The 19,089-nt window shown below is 39.4% G+C and overlaps 2 protein-coding genes across 3 annotated transcripts; one reads left to right on the top strand and one right to left on the bottom strand.

Moving 5' to 3' along the window:
- Nucleotides 1-6: 6 nt before the first annotated feature.
- On the bottom strand, nt 7-8,448 carry LOC111797527 (microtubule-associated protein TORTIFOLIA1). Its single transcript, XM_023680550.2, has 5 exons — nt 7,517-8,448; nt 6,116-6,307; nt 2,272-2,371; nt 571-2,153; nt 7-459 (listed from the first exon to the last, which is right to left on the bottom strand). The coding sequence occupies exons 1-5, from the start codon at nt 8,225-8,227 to the stop codon at nt 265-267; spliced, it is 2,781 nt and encodes a 926-aa protein (XP_023536318.1). The 5' UTR covers nt 8,228-8,448; the 3' UTR covers nt 7-264.
- A 3,024-nt stretch (nt 8,449-11,472) lies between these two features.
- Nucleotides 11,473-14,250, top strand: LOC111797670 (hexon). 2 transcript variants are annotated; one of them, XM_023680748.2, is made up of 2 exons: nt 11,473-11,717; nt 13,145-14,250. In XM_023680748.2, exon 2 carries the CDS (start codon nt 13,216-13,218, stop codon nt 13,762-13,764), a length of 549 nt encoding a protein of 182 aa, XP_023536516.2. In that variant the 5' UTR covers nt 11,473-11,717; nt 13,145-13,215; the 3' UTR covers nt 13,765-14,250. The 2 variants fall into 2 exon arrangements, with proteins under 2 accessions (XP_023536516.2, XP_023536517.2); XM_023680749.2 differs by lacking the exon at nt 11,473-11,717 and adding an exon at nt 11,785-12,273.
- Nucleotides 14,251-19,089: the final 4,839 nt, after the last annotated feature.

Below are 19,089 nucleotides of genomic sequence, written 5' to 3'. Positions count from 1 at the left end.
AATAAGGGCGCGAATCTACCATTTTTCATATTTGATTTCTAATAATCACTCAAAGCACAACAATATTAACATTTACAGACGATTCAACCACGGTTCTTGATAGTAATCTCGAGCAAAAAAAAAAAAAAAAAACAAACAAACAAACAAAAATCCCAAAAACGCTTTTCTAATCGAACAAATATGTATCCCATTTTCTATTCATTTTGGATGGAAAGAATAGAATTTTGTTCATCCATTCACCAAAAAGTGTTTACCAATGAGTATCTATTGGAGTTGTCCAATATCAATTCTCCAAGCAGAAGCCAACTGAGCCAAAAGTTGGTCAGGTAATGCCCCTTCCCAATCTTCAGGAGTATCCATTGTTGATGAAGCTTCAAGAACATTTAATATCAGTTCTTTCTTCATATCCATTGGAATCCCCACACAATCAGGCCCATTGTCCAATATGATATCTACCAACTGAAACACCATGCCCAAGCATTATAATTAAGACCCGAACCGGGTTTCGAATCGTTCGAGTTAAGGATTATTCTAAGTATATTAACAGATCGAGTCGAAGAAAAGACATACCTGTTGAATCCAAGATAAACATATGTCGAACAAGTTCTGTTCGAGTAGAAATTGTCCCACGGCGCGGAAGATCTCAACGGCTATCTCGTTTGAGAATTGGTCGACCACGGGACCGGTTCTTTCCATTAGTTTTATGAGCAAGATGTCGTCCCCTGTAGAGAGAACTTCAGCATAAGCTGTGTCCATATCACCTACCTGAAGGGCATCCATTGCATTAGTCCAAGACGTCCATACTGGATCCCGTTCTTGACCGACATTGTCGTCTTCCATGGCTTCTGCTGTCATTTCGGGAATCGCCACTTTCGGGGTCCTAGATATACCGTTGTCTTCACCAGCTACTCGAATGGCTTCTAACGTTGCTTCGTCTTTTGATGCTTGCCAAACACTTCTTGCAGATGGTCCCTCACCAAGTCTTAAAGGTCCAGCACCTTTATCCCAGGCTCTTCTGTTACCTCCGCCTTGGTCGATTTCTTGTTCGGATTTCGATGACCTATTGTCAATGCCACCATCTAACGATCTCTTAGAGCTCATCTGTCCGTTTCTCGACATGTAAACAGGATAGTCCCAAGTCTCATTCATGTCGGGTCTCCATGCAGCATTCCTTCCCCTCATGTTCGAACCGATTCCTTCTGATTGAACGAACCTCTCTCCGAAAGACATTCGTCCATCGTTGTTTCGTCCAAACTTAGCACCAGGATAGTCCAAAATTCCACTATACTTGCCTAGAGGCCTATTAGACGTTCCTTCGAATCCTAGAGAAAAGTTACCTCTCCTACCTGATGACACGGATAAATCTCGTGCCATGTCTTCGACTACTCTCTCGAGTCCACGGACTCTATTTTCCAAAGTTATCATGCCATCATGAGAGCCTCCCATGAAATCCTGCAACATGTTCATCAAATGTGCCTGTTGCCTCTCCAACTGCAATAGCTGCCTCTGGATAGCGGACCAGCTTCCTTTGTTATTCATGTAGGCGCTTTCCGATTGGGCGTCGATTTTGGAGAAGTCTGAACGCGCGCCAGAAGATTCCCGTTGAGATATTTCACTTTGATCATTCACATTGTACGCTCTTGTTCTCGAGTCTCTTCCGTTAAGTTTCCCCTCATGCCATTTATCACGCCCAAGATCATCGTAATCCCTCGGCTTAGCCATTTGAGCTCTTTCCGAGTCTCGAAATTTATTGAATGCACTTTGAAAATCATCTGCGTGAGTGTTTTCAACATGAGTTGATCTTACTCCAGCATTTGCATCCTCAGGCTCCAGTTTCTCGTCGTTCGTGTTCGAAGAACTGGCATGTCTGCGAGGAAGAACCACCTCGACAGGCAAATCCCCGGACCCCCTAGTTTCGAGTTTCTGAAAGAACTCTGGGTTCAACTCTTTGTCGGTTAAAGCAGGTACTTTCTTCTTCAATAGTACAGCTGCTTTATCTGAAATACTACCACATTTCGTTTTCGAAGCTGAATTCGATACAGGGACGGAATCCTCGGATTTATCTTTGTCTAATGACCTCCCTCCCTGAGGTGAATTCGCGTTTTTCAGGTCGGACTTTTTGGACAACTCCGCTGAGTCATGGTTTTCACCATCTGAAACATACAAGCAAGAACATCGGGTCGAAATGGAACGAGAGTTAGATGGCACGAACAAAAAAGGTAATCCTCCAACGTCCAGAAGGAAGTAAAAACGGAAGACGAATCACTACACCTTGAGATTCATTCTGGCTTTCTGCAGCTCCGTCGGTATTCCCAGCAAGTTTCTTCCATAGCTGTAGTGCCTCGGTCATGCTGTCTCGAACGGGTCTTATCTGTAAAAATAATCTGGATATCATTAATATAACAATCATAATTTCTTTTCGCATGCATATATATCAATGAGATTCAGAAAAACACTCAATTAAGATCAGGAATAACGGCTCAAGCTCACCGCTAGCAGATATTATCCTATTTGAGCTTTCCCTTTCGGACTTCCACTCAAGGTTTTTAAAACACGTCTATTAGGAAGAGGTTTTCACACCCTTATAAAGAATATTTCGTTCTCCACCCCAATCGATGTGGGATCTCACAATCCACCTCCCTTCGGGGCCCAGCGTCCTAGCTGACACTCGTTCCCTTCTCCAATCGATGTGGGACCCCCAATCCACCCCCTTCGGGGCTCAGCCTCCTCGCTAGCACATCGCCCAGCGTTTGGCTTTGATACCATTTGTAATGGCCCAAGCCCACCGCTAGCAGATATTATCCTATTTGAGCTTTCCCTTTCGGACTTCCCCTCAAGGTTTTTAAAACGCGTCTGTTACGGGGAGGTTTCCACACCCTTATAAAGAACGTTTCGTTCTCCTTTCCAACCGATGTGGGATCTCACACTTATCCTATATATTATACACCACATCATTTTCAGTGTTTTTCATCAGTTAAGCTTACTGCCTTGACGTTCAGACCCGAGAATTCGAGTACCTTTCCTCGAATATCTCAAGTTCTTAACCAGTTTCATGGGAAAATCATCCAAAATGTCAACCCAAAGAGATCTATGAACCTAATTCCATTCCAAACAACAACAAGCAGCCACTAAAATACGCTCGAAAGCTTCAACTGCTCCCATACTCTCACCAACAAAGGTCTGGAACATTCATTCATAATAAAGCTTACAACAGGAGAAGATGAGTGTAATAGCCCAAGCCCACCGCTAGCAGATATTGTTCTCTTTGGGCTTTCCCTTTCGGAACTTCCCCTCAAGGTTTTAAAACGCGTTTGCTAGGGAGAGGTTTCCACACCGTTATAAGGAATGTTTCGTTCCCCTCTCCAACCGATGTGGGATCTCACAATGAGCTCTAACCATCCCCCGTTCAGTATGCTAGTAACTTTTTTCTATGCCTAGTTCATGTTGTTCATGCTTTTCACTTCAAAAAATTGGCTACTTTGATCGGGAAGACTTAAAGCTAAACTTAAGAATGCTATCTTGTATGAGAAACCAATAACATTCATTTAAACCATTGGAGTGAAAAGCATTCAACCCATGACATTCACCGGTTCAATCTTAGATGCCCTCTCCTGGTTTGATAAACATTAATGGATGACATTATCATTGAAGGCCAAACGTGAGATGCCACGCCACATCAGTTTGGGAGGAGAACGAAACATTCTTTACGAAGATGTGAAAATCTCTTCCTAGCAGACGCATTTTAAAAACCTTGAGGGAAAGCCCGAAAGGAAAAGCCCAAAGAAGACAGTATTTGCTAGCGGTGGGCTTCGGCTGTTACAAATGACATCAGAGCCAGACACCGAGTGATGTGCCAGCAAGGTGTGTCAGCAAGGATGCTGGGCCCTAAAAGGGGTGGATTGGGGTCCCACGTCGATTGGAAAAGGGAACGAGTGCCGGCGAGGACACTAGGACCTAAAGGAGGTGGATTGTGAGATCCCACATTGGTTTGGAAAAAAAACGAAACATTCTTTACAAGGGTGTGGAAACCTCTCCCTAGGGGAAGCTCGAAAGGAAAAGTCCAAAGAGGACAATATTTGGCTAGTGGTAGGCTTGGGCCATTACAAATGGCATCAGAGCCAGACACCGAGCGATGTGCAAGCAAGGTGTGTCAGCAAGGACGCTGAGCCTTGAAGGGGGGAGGATTGGGGGGTCCCACGTCGATTGGAAAAGGGAACGAGTGCCGGCGAGGACGCTGGGCCCTAAAGGAGGTGGATTGTGAGATCCCACATTGGTTTGGGAGGAAAACGAAACATTTTTTACAAAGGTGTGGAAACCTGTCCCTAGAAGACGCATTTAAAAAAACTTGAGGGGAAACTCGAAAGGAAAAGCCCAAAGAGGACAATATTTGGCTAGCGGTAGGCTTGGGCCATTACAAATGGCATCAAAGCTAGACACCGAACGATGTGCAAGCAAGGTGTGTCAGTAAGGACGTTGGGCCCTGAAGGGGGGTGGATTGGGGGGTCCCACGTCGATTGGAAAAGGGGACGAGTGCCAGCAAGGACGCTGGGCCCTAAAAGGGGTGGATTGTGAGATCCCACATTGGTTTGGGAGGAAAACGAAACATTGTTTACAAGGGTGTGAAAACCTCTCCCTAGAAGACGCATTTAAAAAACCTTGAGGGGAAGCTCGAAAGGAAAAGCCCAAAGAGGACAATATTTGGCTAGTGGTAGGCTTGGGCCATTACAAATGGCATCAAAGCCTGACACCGAGCGATGTGCAAGCAAGGTGTGTCAGCAAAGACGTTGGGCCCTGAAGGGGGTGGATTGGGGGGTCCCACGTCGATTAGAAAAGGGGACGAGTACCGGCGAGGACGCTAGACCCTAAAGGGGGTGGGATTGTGAGATCCCACATTGGTTTGAGAGGAGAACGAAACATTGTTTACAAGGGTGTGGAAACCTCTCCCTAGAAGACGCATGTAAAAAACCTTGAGGGGAAGCTTGAAAGGAAAAGCCCAAAGAGGACAATATTTGGCTAGTGGTAGGCTTGGGCCATTACAAATGGCATTAGAGCCAGACACCGAGCGATGTGCAAGCAAGGTGTGTCAGCAAGGACGTTGGGCCCTAAAGGGGGGTGGATTGGGGGGTCCCACGTCGATTGGAAAAGGGAACGAGTGTCGGCAAGGACGCTGGGCCCTAAAAGGGGTGGATTGTCATATCCCACATTGGTTTGGGAGGAGAACAAAACATTCTTTACAAGGGTGTGGAAACCTCTCCCTAGAAGACGCATTTAAAAAACCTTGAGGGGAAGCTTGAAAGGAAAAGCCCAAAGAGGACAATATTTGGCTAGTGGTAGGCTTGGGCCATTACAAATGGCATTAGAGCCAGACACCGAGCGACGTGCAAGCAAGGTGTGTCGGCAAGGACGTTGGACCCTAAAAGGGGGTGGATTGGGAGGTCCCACGTCGATTGGAAAAGGGAACGAGTGCCAGCAAGGACGCTGGCCCCTAAAAGGGGTAGATTGTGAGATCCCACATTGGTTTGGGAGGAGAATGAAACATTTTTTACAAGGGTGTAGAAACCTCTCCCTAGCAGACGCGTTTTAAAAACCTTGAGGGGAAGCCCAAAAGGAAAAGCCCAAAGAGGACAATATTTGCTAGCGGTGGGCTTCGGCCATTACAAATGGCATCAGAGCCAGACACCGAGCAATGTGCAAGCAAGGTGTGTCAGCAAGGACATTGAACCCTGAAGGGGGGTGGATTGGGGGGTCCCACGTCGATTGGAAAAGGGAACGAGTGCCGGCAAGGACGCTGGCCCTAAAAGGGGTGGATTGTGAGATCCCACATTGGTTTGGGAGGAGAACGAAACATCCTTTACAAGGGTGTGGAAACTCTCTTTAGTAGACGCGTTTTAAAAACCTTGAGGGGAAGCCCGAAAGGAAAAGCCCAAAGAGAACAATATCTGCTAGAGGCGGGCTTGGATAGAAAATTGACATATAGTCCAGCAAGTTTATGAGTAAAAAGATATCTAAAATTCTTGAATGTGTTAACAGGAAACACGCACACTAAGATAAACCAGAGATAGAACAGAGCAAATGAGATGCTTTATACAAAGAACAAATGAAAGTAAGAGATAACCTTGTCAAAACGGCAAGCCTCAAGAACTGCCAAAGTGGAAGCACCTCCATCTGTTATGAAATTGCTTGAATGCAATGCTAATGCACTTAGTGCATCAGCTGCTGCCTTGCGCGTTGCCCAATCAGTGCTCCCAAGTAACTCATGAATACTTGGTAGCAAATGTTCCAAGCTCTGTTGTCCAATGGCACCAACCTAAAACAAGTCATTGGATCATCATAAATTGTCATTGGTTCTCATAAAAACTAAACAATCTATCATATATACAATGTTAACCGTAAAGGAATACCCTATTATATATTCACGATTTGCTCAAACATGAGAACGAAAGAAAGATCCAATTCTTCAGAGATATTACAATATGTTCTGAAACGACCCAGATCCACCGCTAGCAGATATTGTCCTCTTTGGGCTTTCGCTTTCGGGCTTCCCCTCAAGGCTTTAAAACGCGTCTGCTAGGGGAAGATTTCCACACCCTTATAAATGGTGATTTGTTCTCCTCCCCAACCAATGTGGGACATCACAATCCACCCCCTTCGGGGCCCAGCGTCCTCGCTGGCACTCATTCCTTTATCCAATCGATGTGGGACCACCCCCAAATCCATCCCCCTTTGGGGTCCAGCGTCCTTACTGGCACACCGCCTCGTGTCTACCCCCCTACGGGGAACAGCGAGAAGGCTGACACATCGTCCGGTAACTGGCTCTGATACCATTTTGTAACGACCCAGATCCACCGTTAGCAGATATTGTCCTCTTTGGGCTTTCCCTTTCGGGCTTCCCCTCAAGGCTTTAAAACACGTCTGCTAGGGGAAGGTTTCCACACCCTTATAAATGGTGATTTGTTCTCCTCCCCAACCAATATGGGACATCACATGTTCTCTATGGTAACTGGGTTCGTTAACTATGGTCAACAAAGAGTATGTGCTGCAAGGTACATTGGTCGGGTCAAGTTTGTTTGGCATCTATGACCCCTACCCTCCAAACAATATGGGAGCCTTTCAACTCGTACTGCTCACACTCCTAGATCTTCACAACACCTCCTCCACCATAGTGTGAGCTAGGAGCAGCTATGAAAAGCGAGACCTACTTCCAAATTCGCTTTCAACAACACCACGAAAAAAGTCAACTATGGTAGCCTACTGATCTGATCATAGGTGAAATCCAATCCCTTGGCCTCTACTCGGTAAATAGAATAGGTGTTTAGTTCTTTCTCCTTCGTCTTTGAAGGATTGAACGAGGTCTAGCAAATGAGCATTCGACTAAACTATCCTCTTCTTCTTATACTGTCATAGTGCACTGTTTCTTAGTCCTCACTCCCCTCTAAATATCATTAGTTATTCATGAATCTAAGCTTAAATACCATTCCATGATGGAAAAAACAATGAAATAGAGAGTAAAACGAACCTGTGATAAATTGGATACCACAGTCAAGAGTGAAGCCTTTGCCAAAAAATTTGGATTGTTCAGCAACTTACAGATCCTGGGGCAAAGCTTCTGAAACGCCATGATGGGTGGGCTGGCAGCACACTCCACCATCTTAGCCATACACAATGCGGCACCAGATTGAACGCCCTTGTTCTGTTCTCCCATAGCCTCAAACAAAGGCTTAACAAACAAAGCCACCACAGAACCAAGACCTCCATTATCACCACCAGAACTATCCCCTTTCAAATACTGCGCCGACAGTGCACCAATGGCATCTCTACACGAATCCTTCACGCCAGAATCCGCATCCTTAACCCTTCTTATGATATGGGCTATGATTTTAGTCAAATGGGTCGAAGTAGAATCGCTATGAGAAGCACAAACGAGTGTTAAAAGCCGCAATGACTCTTTCTTCACAGAGGGTTTTGGGTCAGCAGAGGAGTCGTAGAGGCAATTAAGCAGCATAGGAATGGCTTCCGGGGAGATGGACTGGATGATTTTCTCCATGTCGTCAATGGCGATCTGGTGGGTGTCTCGATCGGAGAGCTTGGAGATAGCGGTGAGAATCCTTTGCTTGAGTTCAACCATGGCGAGATGGGATGATAGAGAAGAAACCGAGGATCTGGATGTGGGCGGCGATTGAATTGGGGGTTTTGTGGGTCTCGATGATTTGGGTGCTTGAGAACTCATTATGAACAAAAGCAATGGCGGAGACTCGATTCAGAGCTTCAATGGAGGTTAAGGAACAAGAATGCAGGTGAAGAAGAAGAAGAAGAATATTAGTCGATTCGAAGAAGGTGGGAAGCTTGCAGGAGACAAAAATGGAAGGAAGGTGGGGAAGAAAGGGGAGAAGTGAGAAGCAAGTCTTGTGGGTCAGTAATCAAAGTAGAAATGAGGGCTAAAATCACGAAGCTTTTTCGAATTGATAGCAAAACGAGACCTATATGAATGTTTTAACTGCTTTATTTCCCCCCTTTTCTGATTTTTTGGATAATTCTCGGAGGCCCATTAGGTAAGATTCCACGTCGGTTGGGGAGGAGAACGAAACACCGTTTATAAAAGTATAGAAACATCTCTCTAACAGACACGTTTTAAAAATCTCGAGGGGGAAGCCTAAAGGCTAGCGGTAGGCTTGAGATACTACAAATGGTATCAGAGCCAGACACCAGGCAATGTGTCAGTTGATAGGCTGAGCCCCGAAGGGGATGGACATGAGGCGATAGTGCCCGCAAGGACGCTGGGTCCATAAGGGGGGTGGATTGGTGGGGTCTCGAACAATATGCCCGAGTAGGCTGAGCCTCGAAGGGGGTGGACATGAGGCAATGTGCCAGTAAGGACGTTGGGTCCCGAAGGGGGGTGGATTGGTGGGGTCCCACATCGATTGGAGTAAGGAACGTGTGTTGGTGAGGACGCTGGCCCCAAAAGGGGTGGATTGTAAGATCCTACATCGGTTGGGGAGAAGAACGAAATGTCGGGACCAAGTGCCAGCGAGGACGCTGGACCTCGAAGGGGGTGGATTGTAAAATCCACATCGGTTAGGGAGGAAAGCGAAACACCTTTTATAAATGGGTGAAAACCTCTCAATAGCATATGCGTTTTAAAAACTCTAAGGGAAAACCCGAAAGAGAAAGCTCGAAAAAGACATTTGTTTTCTTCCCGAGAAATGGAGTTCTTAACAATTGACACTAAAAGTTGTAGTTGGTTGTCCTTCGTATCGAACAATTGTAGCAACAGGTTAGGCTATTGTGAGACCCCACATCAATTGGAGAGGGGAACGAAACATTTCTCGTAAGAGTAAACATTTCTCGAGCAGACACATTTAAAAATCGTGAGGCTAACGGTGATGCGTAACGGGCCATTAGGTTGTTACAAATGGGATCAGAGTCATATAGTAGGTGCTGTGTCAGCGATGACGCTAAGTTCCCAATGGGGGTGGATTGTGATATCCCACATCGGTTGGAGAGGGGAACAAAACATTGGTTATAAGGGTGTGGAAACGTTTCCCTAGCAAACGTGTTTTAAAAACCATAAGGATAACAGTGATGCGTAACAGACCAAAGCAGACAATTTATGCTAACAGTTAGGCTTAAGCAGTTACAGCTATTTTATACTGACATGTTTTGAGGGTGCGCAAAAAAAAAAACGAAAAGGTTATTCATGGGACCCATCCCATGTGATCGAGATTGATTGGGTTGGTAGCCCTAAAAGTTCTTCCGTCCCGTGAATTTTATGTCTAATAAAACCTTAAACTTTTAATTTTGTATACCGTAGATCATTAAATTTAAAAAAAAATTAAAACCCTCGTGAGATGAATTTATAAATTTAAAATTTTTGTATCTTTACGGACCAAGAACTACCCTTTCGTTCAGGTGACCGCCCAATTACCTCCTTCTCGAAGGTCCAATTAGATCTAGAAAAATAAAAATAAAACCATTTTATAAAAATTTAAAAAATAATAAAAATTTCCCATAAAACCAATTTTAAATAAAAATTGTACGTCGCACATATTCTATATATTCGATTATCCACTCATAACTATCAATCGTATCATAACTAACAGGTTACAGTTAATTCGTCTCGTATCAGATCAATTTGAATATAGCTAATAAATTTTCTTTAATACAGTAAATTCAAGGTTAAGATTTAAATCTCCGATAAAATATCTCAGTTATGATTATATCGATAACAGACTGCTCATTAAATTATTATATACAGATGTCGATCATTTAGATATTAAAATTTTCCAATCACAATTTATATTAACTTAAATTTGGGATTATTATTATTATTATTATTTATTTATTTATTTATTTATTTATTTTGTAAATTGAATTTTACCGATGAATGATGGAGAGCCAGCTAATATTAGGTGGCCAAACTGTCATCTAATGCCATTTTACAATATTTCTTGGTACATTTAATAAATTTTTTCTTTTCTTTTTTACCCACTTTTTTCCATTAAAAGAAAATTTAAATTTTTTACTTTTAAATGTATTTTTCCATTTAATTTAAATTAATAATTATTGAACTTTCCCGTTTCGGGCTTCCCTTCCACACCCGAGTGTTGCGTTCTCCTCCCAATTGCTGTGGGATATCACAATCCACCTCCTCTCAGGGCCCAACGTCCTCTCCAACTAATGTGGGATATCACAATTCACCTCCTTTCAGGGCCCAACGTCCTCCTCAACTACCGTGGGATATCACAATCCACCCCTTTTCAGGGCAGAACGTCCTCCCCAACCAATGTGGGATATCATAATCCACCCCCTTTTAGGACCTAGCGTCCTCCCTAACCAATGTGGGATATCACAATCCACCTCCTTTCAGGGCCCAGCGTTCTCTACAACCAATCTAGGATATCACAATCCACCCCTTTTAAGGCCTAGTGTCCTCGCTAGTACTCGTTTCTTTATTCAATCAATGTGGGACCTCCCACCAAATCCATCCACCCAATCCCAAATCCATCCATCCCCTTCAGGGCCTAACGTCTTTACTGGCACACCGCTTCGTGTCTATCCCCCTTTGAGGAACAAACTCCTTGCTGGCACATTGCCCGATGTCAGACTCTGATACCATTTGCAACGGCTCAAGCCTACCGCTAGCAGATATTGTTCTCTTTGGACTTTTCTTTTCAGAATTCCTCTGAAAACTTTAAAACGCATATGCTAGGGATAGGTTTTCACACTCTTCTGTTTAGTTCTCCTCTCCACTGTTCAATCAAGGTTAAAATTGGTATTTTAGATCAAAGAAAATCAAAATAATATTTTTATCCAAAATGATGAAATTAAAATTAATCTAAGAGGTCAACTCATAAAAAAATGAATATTTCAACCATTAAAGTTTGATTTTTTTTTTTTTTTTAATTAAAAAAAATGATCTGGAATGAAAGAGAAAGTTCTTACTTTACCCAGAAAAAAGAAAAAAAAGTATTAAAAATGAAATTAGTATACGAAAATAAAAGTTCATCTGTGGGGGAAAGCCGAGAGTGATTGATGAAGAAAGGACGATGGCCAAACTTTTTTGGAGATGGAGATCATTACAATTTGAGATCTAATTTCATCCTTCAATCTTCTTCGGAGCTTCAGATTTTGTTGCCATTTTCGGATCATAACTTAAAAACCCTATTTCCCCCTTTTGATCTTCCCTTCTTGGTTGCAGATTTTGCCGATTTTCTCTTGTGGTATGCTCTCTTTCTCTCTCGTTATCGGTGAAGTGTTCTTGTTTTTGGTTTTTCATCTTCTTTTTGATTAATGGATGATGGATTCTTTTCTGAAGCGATTGATGATTTTGTTGGTTCTTTCTTCTTTGATACATTGTTTGAATCGCTTTCTTTGGTTGGAGCTCATTAACTCTGGTTGTTGATGTGATGTTCAAGCTGATATAGTTTTAATGTTGATTTGAATGACTTTTGATGTGGATTTGCTTTACGAATTTTGTGGGTAGCTTGTAATCTTAATTGAATGATATCAATTGTGTGGGGCAGAGGGAGTAGATAGTAAGCAAGAACACTGTTCTTTCGAACTAACTGTGGTGTTTTCCATTGAAACTGGTTCGTTGGCAATGGCGTCTATAGAGATTTGTGGAAAACGATCCTCCATTATTTGCACCGTTTTCTTCGATTTGTTACTCTTTCGAGTTTCGTGGGAGACATGACTCGTGTTCGTCTATGGGAGATTCGACGGATTAGATATAGAGCCTTTCGTGATCTTTCCTTGCAAAGATCTCCCCCATTTCAGGTGCCTTTGCTCAAATGACATCCATTTTGGAAAAGACCTTGTTTGATTATAAGCAATTTGAGCTTTATTCTCTTGACTTTGATTCAGGGAGTCTGTTTAGATCTATGCTTCAAGGATGAGCTCATCTGGTCTCTTGAATCCTTGGATTTTTTTTCTTTGTCAAATCTTTATTCCACAAAACAAGGAAGATTTGCATTCCTAAGTTGTCAAAAGTTCTTTGATTGGCATGTCTCTTATGGGTGGATTCATATCTTCAATGTTATCTAGAGATCTTTCCTTTTTGTGTTTGTTGTATGCAAATGGGAGAGTAGGATTTGACTCTGTCTTTGAAGCTGCTCTTTTTGTGGGAAGTATGGCACTGTTTTTTTTTCTTTCTATGAGTTGATGATTTTTGGAATCGTGAGGCGTAAAAGAAGCATTTTCAACGAGATCCAGAAACCACCAGCCACTCCCCCCAGTTTAATTCCTTACAGTGACAGAAGAAATAGGTTCAGGACAGAAGCTGATAGTTAATTTAGCTTTACCTCGTTTGATCAGGTTCCGGGGGAAGGAGAGAAGACATAGGTTTTTGGTCCTAAGTTTTCTTTCATAAGCTATTGGAGCCTCTTCCCGCAATTTTCATTACATTTTCTCTCATGGTAGTAGTTTCGTTTTCAAGAATCATTTTAACCATTCCATTCTGTCACATGAACTCGTTGCTGTGCTCGTTTAGTTTCTATATCGTCGGGGCCTCCTCTCCCTGTATGATTCTGTGGTGGATTGATTATAATAGTAATTTATCCACTTCTTTGTTTCTGAGTCTTATGAACTCCAGTTTGCAGGATCACCCTGTGGTACAATCAATTCTTACAGTTCTCTACTTCTTTTTCAGGTGATGATATGATAATGGATTGTTGAATAATCTTCCTCTTCCTTCCTAAGAGATACTTATCTGAAAAAAACATGGTTCAGAAACTGCAACCTATCAAAGGAGGTGGAGGATCCATTAACGTCGGAGCCACCGGAACGATTAGCTCCCTAATGATGAGGGAATTAGAGTCTATGAGATCCAACCCGAAAAAGCCGGTAACTCCCAAAATGAAATCTTCATCTTCTACTAGGACTGTTTCATCTGCTGCTTCCATTCCTAACAGACTACAACAAAGTAAATCGTTCGATGCTGCATCCATTCCTAACAGACTACAACAAAGTAAATCGTTCGACGAGGTAAGCAATAGAAGGTATAACACTGTTAATAACCGAAGCTTTGGGAAGTCTCATAATGCTACTAAAGCCGGTTCGAGGGATGTCCATCGTATGCCAATGCTTGGTTCTAATGATGTTTATACAGATGGACATAGCTATAGAGAGAAACCAGAAAGGAAAGGACTTAGAGCAGTTCCAATTGTGGACGTTAAGTGTAATAACCCGGATAGAGCTTGGTCTAGCCGCCCTCTATCAAGTCGACTCAGAAAACTCGGTTTTTCAAAACTATCAGAAACCTTTGCTTGAATTCTGCAAGACTTTCTATCAGAATATTTGTCACTTTAGGAGGTTTTCTTGTATTTAGTTTGTAGGGTTGTATAGAAAGAACTTCTTGTGGAGCCTGTAACTGAATCCCGACGACCCGAAAATCAACGAGTGGTTGCATAATATGATATCAAACTCTGCCGTGGCTGCCCCCTTCATCAGGAGGCTGCTCTCACTCAACTGTCTTCTTGACAATCTAGCTGATGGGAAGCTAAACCGTGTTCGGTTTGTTGGTCGTTTTATTCGACATGTTTGTGTCCAAAACTTGTAAGTTTGTAATGGTAAAGATTGCCTTTACCACTTGGGTCCCTTTTTGATGTTTTGCAGTGTAATTTGCTCATTTTCTTTGTTCTTGGCTACTGATCTAGTGGACCAACTCATCAAAGTTTCTATTGATAGCCTGAAATTCATTGGTGCTGTCTTGAATGGCAAGGAAAATTTAATAGAAATTAACCTTTATGATTTGGATGGGATAGGATGAGTTGTTCGGGTGATCGGGACATATGAACGCCTTTATAGTGCACACTTCTTCAAGAAGATGATGTGATCCTCTTTTATGTTTAGTTTTGATTATTATAAGGTTATTATGATTTTTATGTGATTATTAACCTTTTATCTTTTATGTGATTATCGGGACATATCGTTATTAAAAGAAGAGATGTCTATTATACTCGCGGAGTCGAGGTCTCGTGGAGATTTGCCTCGAATGAGAGAGGATTCTCTGTTTAGATGAGAATTGGAGTAGAGAAGAGGGAACAACTTTTTTTTTTTTTTTTTCTTTCTACTTTCGTTTAATCTTCCAACAAGTTGCTTAGTTTAGCTGCTTCAGCTTTCGAGAACAAGGCATACATACTATTCTTCAAAGTAAAGATTAAAAAACCTACTAAAAAGATAGTCTCGAGGATTGCTTTTGACTGAAATAAAGTAGAGTCGACCAACCAGACATCAACATCCTTGCAGGTTGACTATTTCACAAGTAGATATCATCTGCTTTGAATCGTTATGTATCGTCATCAGCCTCTCCCAAGTAAAAGTGTTTTAAAATCTTAAGGGAAAGCTCGAAAGGAAAATCTCAAAAAGGACAATATCTGTTAGCGGTAGGCTTGAGGTATTACAAATGGTATTAGAGCCGGATACTGAGAAGTGTACCAACGAGAACGTTGGCCCTCGAAGAGGGGTGGATTGTGAGATCCCACATCGGTTAGAGACGGGAACGAAGCATTCCTTACAAGGATGTGAATTTTAAAACCTTGAACGGAATCTCAAAAGGAAAAATGACAATATCTATCAGTGGTATAGTAGGCTTGAACTACAATGCACACCAAACAAACCGCTCTTCAACATTAAGATTATATAATATTATTAATTTTTTTAGACTTATTTAACAAGTTTTTCATTAATTGTTTTAGTTTCTTTTTAGAATAAATATAAAACGAGTATTTAAATTCAACATTTTACTAAATTACTGGCCGAATTGGATTAATGATCGAGTCACGAAAGAAAATTTATTTGAATATAATTTGGTTGGTATAAGTTATTAATTATTTAATAATTAAAGAATGGAATGAATGTAGCTTTCATATCCAATTCAAGGCTTGGTGACATATGTACCAAACTATATAATATATTTTATAATAAGGTTTTTATTTCAAGGATATCTAGTTTGTTGGGTTTTATTTTATTTATTTATTTATTTATTATGGCCACTACTTTGCTATTTCTCACCTACTATTTGATTAAATTCATGTTTAGGTAGGATATCAATTCAAACCAAAAAAAAAAAAAAAAAAGTAATTTTATTCTAATCTGACGAATAACTTAATCGTACGAAAGTTGTTCTTTGCAGATAATCTTGACGTATGATCAAGGCTCGGGTCACGTGTATTTTAGAAAACATGAGCGAGAAAATGCATTGAAAATCATTTAAAAGCAATTGATATTATAAGCTAAAAACGAACAAGTAACAGTCACAGCTTTGATAGTATATAACTCGGGTATGGAGAATTGACAACTAGTCGCATTCTCTTACAGTATATTTCGAGGGCATTGTAGCCTTGACAGGTGTGGACATAGCTTTCGTGACTGGTCATATACCTAAGATTTTTGGAACAAACATGCAGCCATGACTAGGACATCTGACACGTGGCTACAGGCAACACGCTTTAGACAAACGAACGACGATTAGACATATTTAAGTGTGTTGCCTGAGGAAAATTCACTTCGTCGTTTTGTTGTGTTAACAACAGGCGTCAGTAGCACGATAGCTACATCTTACCAGAACGGAGGTACAGGGGATCAGCGTTGGACACTAGTTAGGAAGGTAAAGTAAAATAGTGGTCGTAATTGATCGCACAACAAAAAAACAAGTAAGAAGGTCGAGTCGAGCAAGTGTGTTGAGCTTCCATGACAACTTGTTGTTTGAGGCTACATGATCTATGAGGAGAGTCGACTTCAACTCAATGAAAAAAATCTAGGTTTTTTAAATATTATATTATTATTTTAATATTTCTCTGACTATTTTAATTTCTAGAAATTATTGTTTTTTTTAATAGAATATCGCCAACCAATTACATGCCGACACATGTAACAATTTTTTAAAAAGAAAAATATTTATAATCTAATAAGATTATCCTAGCCTTATTGATGCTCTTCATATATATATATATATATATATATATATTATTTTATAAACAATTAAATTTAATTTTGAATAGAATTAGAACACGAACGACGATTATAACTATAAATAGCGGGTCTAGAGATTTATCGAAATTAGCACCTATCTAAAAGTAAGTAAATATAGGTTCGAGGAATACATTCAAAGTTACCCACCGTACTTTTTTTAAAGAGGTCGAGATCGAACCTAATTCTCACACCAAAACTGGTAGATCATGTGCGTATACCCTTCCCGAAAATAAATTAAATTAAGCATAATAACGTTTTGGGGTTAGAATCCACTTCACTATCGCTATAGTGAATTCAAAAGAGGTCAAAATCCCGATACTCACTAAAGGGTTGTAAGTCCTCGGTCGGTAATGTGATGAAGCTTCAAAAATTAGGGTAAGTGGTTGTTGAACCAAAGTTTTTAAGTGGAAGAGAGGGACGGGAAAATTTCACTTTGTCGTTTTTGTTGTGTTAACAATAGGCGTCAATAGCACAATGGCTACATCTTACCAAAACGGAGGCACGGGGTATAGCGTTGGACACTAGTTAGGAAGGCAAAGAATAATAGTTGTGGTAATTGATCGCACATCAAAACAGTAAGGAAGAAGATTGAGCCGGGCAGGTGGTTGAGCTTCGATGATGACTTGTTGTTTGAGGCTACATGCTCTATAAGGAGAGTCGACTTCAACTCAATTGTTAATAGCTAAGTAGGTCAGTGACGGGAGATCTCTGTTGTTTTTTTTTTAGTTTTCTAAATGTTACTATCGGTCTCCCTCGACTAGGTTGGATCATCATGAGTTAACCTCGACCATAATTGATTTTTCCACCCCAAGGGCCTTACCTAAACCGAAGTTAACCGTAAAATTCCGTATTTATATGGATATCATTTCGATTCATTCCCAGAATTAAAACAAATTAGAATTCTAAACTCTCTACGACATATTTTCCAGCCGGTTGTGGGCGAGGAGGGATTCATTCGAACCCCCGACACCGTGGTTCGTAGCCACTTGCACGAAGATTTTACGAAATAAATTTAATCGAACAATCACATCATTTCAAAACAATGTAATTATAACTCACCCAATCAAATCAAGCCACGTGGAAGATTCATTATTATCTTCGCATAACATTATAACCTATATATCTTTTATTAATAATTATGTAACGATATAATATCATAATCTAACAAAAATATATCATATCATATGATATACAATTAATCCTTTAATTTAATTATACAAAACAGATGGGGCCAATGTGTTATTTAATCAAACCATACAGCTTTATTATTATTTATTTTTTTACTTTATTCTAAAAGCATCGTATTCATATATTCCCTTTGATCTAGATCCACCAATTAAAATAATTCTTTTTTTTAATGTCAGTAAATTTCTTAAATTTAATCATTATATTATACTTGTATTATTATTATTATTATTATTTTTTGTATACATACTTATATTTAATTTATTTAATCAAATATTATTTTTAAAAGTTAATAAATATTTTTAAATTTTTTTAAAAAAGTTTAAATCGAGAAATTCACGAGTATTTTTTAACGTGGTAGTAACCGTAAAGTTACCTTTAAATTGAAAAAGTTTATGAATATTTTTTAAACGTGTTACTGACCGTAAAAGTAATTTTGAATTTTTTAAAAAAAGTTTTAAAAGTATTAATGAAAATTTTGATATCGTAATCGTATTTTTAGACATTTTTGCAACCATTTTGAAAGTTTAATGATATTTCTGTGTTAAGAATGAGAAATAGCAATAGAATGGGAATCGAAGGTATATTTTCATTGATATTCATAAGCTTTAAATATGATACAAACTAGCAACTAATACCTACCAATAAAAAAAAAATATAAATTAATTAAATATTGAGAATAAAATAAAATATACTATAAATTAAATCACTGAGGAAATAATATTAAGATATATTTCATAAATAATATATTCTCTAAATATTATATCTCAACGAAACAAAATATTAAAATATTGAGTGTTTCCCGATATTTTTAATTCTTTTTTTAATTTATAGGTATTATTTAAACTTTTAAAATTTTACGGGTATTTTTTTATAAAAGAAAATGTAAAATATTTTTATTAATTTGGCCTAAAATCTAGTGCTTATTCTATCGAACACAAAATTTAAATAAAAATTTAGATATTTTTAATAAACAAAATTAAAATAAAAAAATATTGTGATGGAATAATTTAATAAACAAAAAACAAGATTAAAAAAAATAGGTAATTAATATTTGACCAACTATTTCTTATATATTATAAAAAACGTAAATAAATAAATAAATAAGAAAAATACAAAGAAATAAATAATAAATAAATCGTAATAAAGTATGCGACTTTCTAAATTGCTAAAAACACGTTTTTGAAAATAATTGAAAATGACTCTCATTGAAACGGACAAAACATTAAATTATTTTTAAATAAAAAATTGGAAATAATATAAAAATACCCACAAAAATACACTCAGTAAGTGCCACGTCATTTATTGGGATTATAAAATTCTTCAATTATTTTCTTATCCATTATATTTTTGTTATTATTTCTCCAAATTTTTATATGTTAATCAATTTAATTTTACCCTTTTCTAATATATATATATATATATATATATATATAT

Source organism: Cucurbita pepo, chromosome 6 (genome assembly GCF_057944985.1).
Source record: "Cucurbita pepo subsp. pepo isolate OVF chromosome 6, ASM5794498v1, whole genome shotgun sequence".
Taxonomy (NCBI): domain Eukaryota; kingdom Viridiplantae; phylum Streptophyta; class Magnoliopsida; order Cucurbitales; family Cucurbitaceae; genus Cucurbita; species Cucurbita pepo.
The sequence above is the reverse complement of the archived record's forward strand: the minus strand, read 5'-3'. Positions and strand labels throughout refer to the sequence as shown.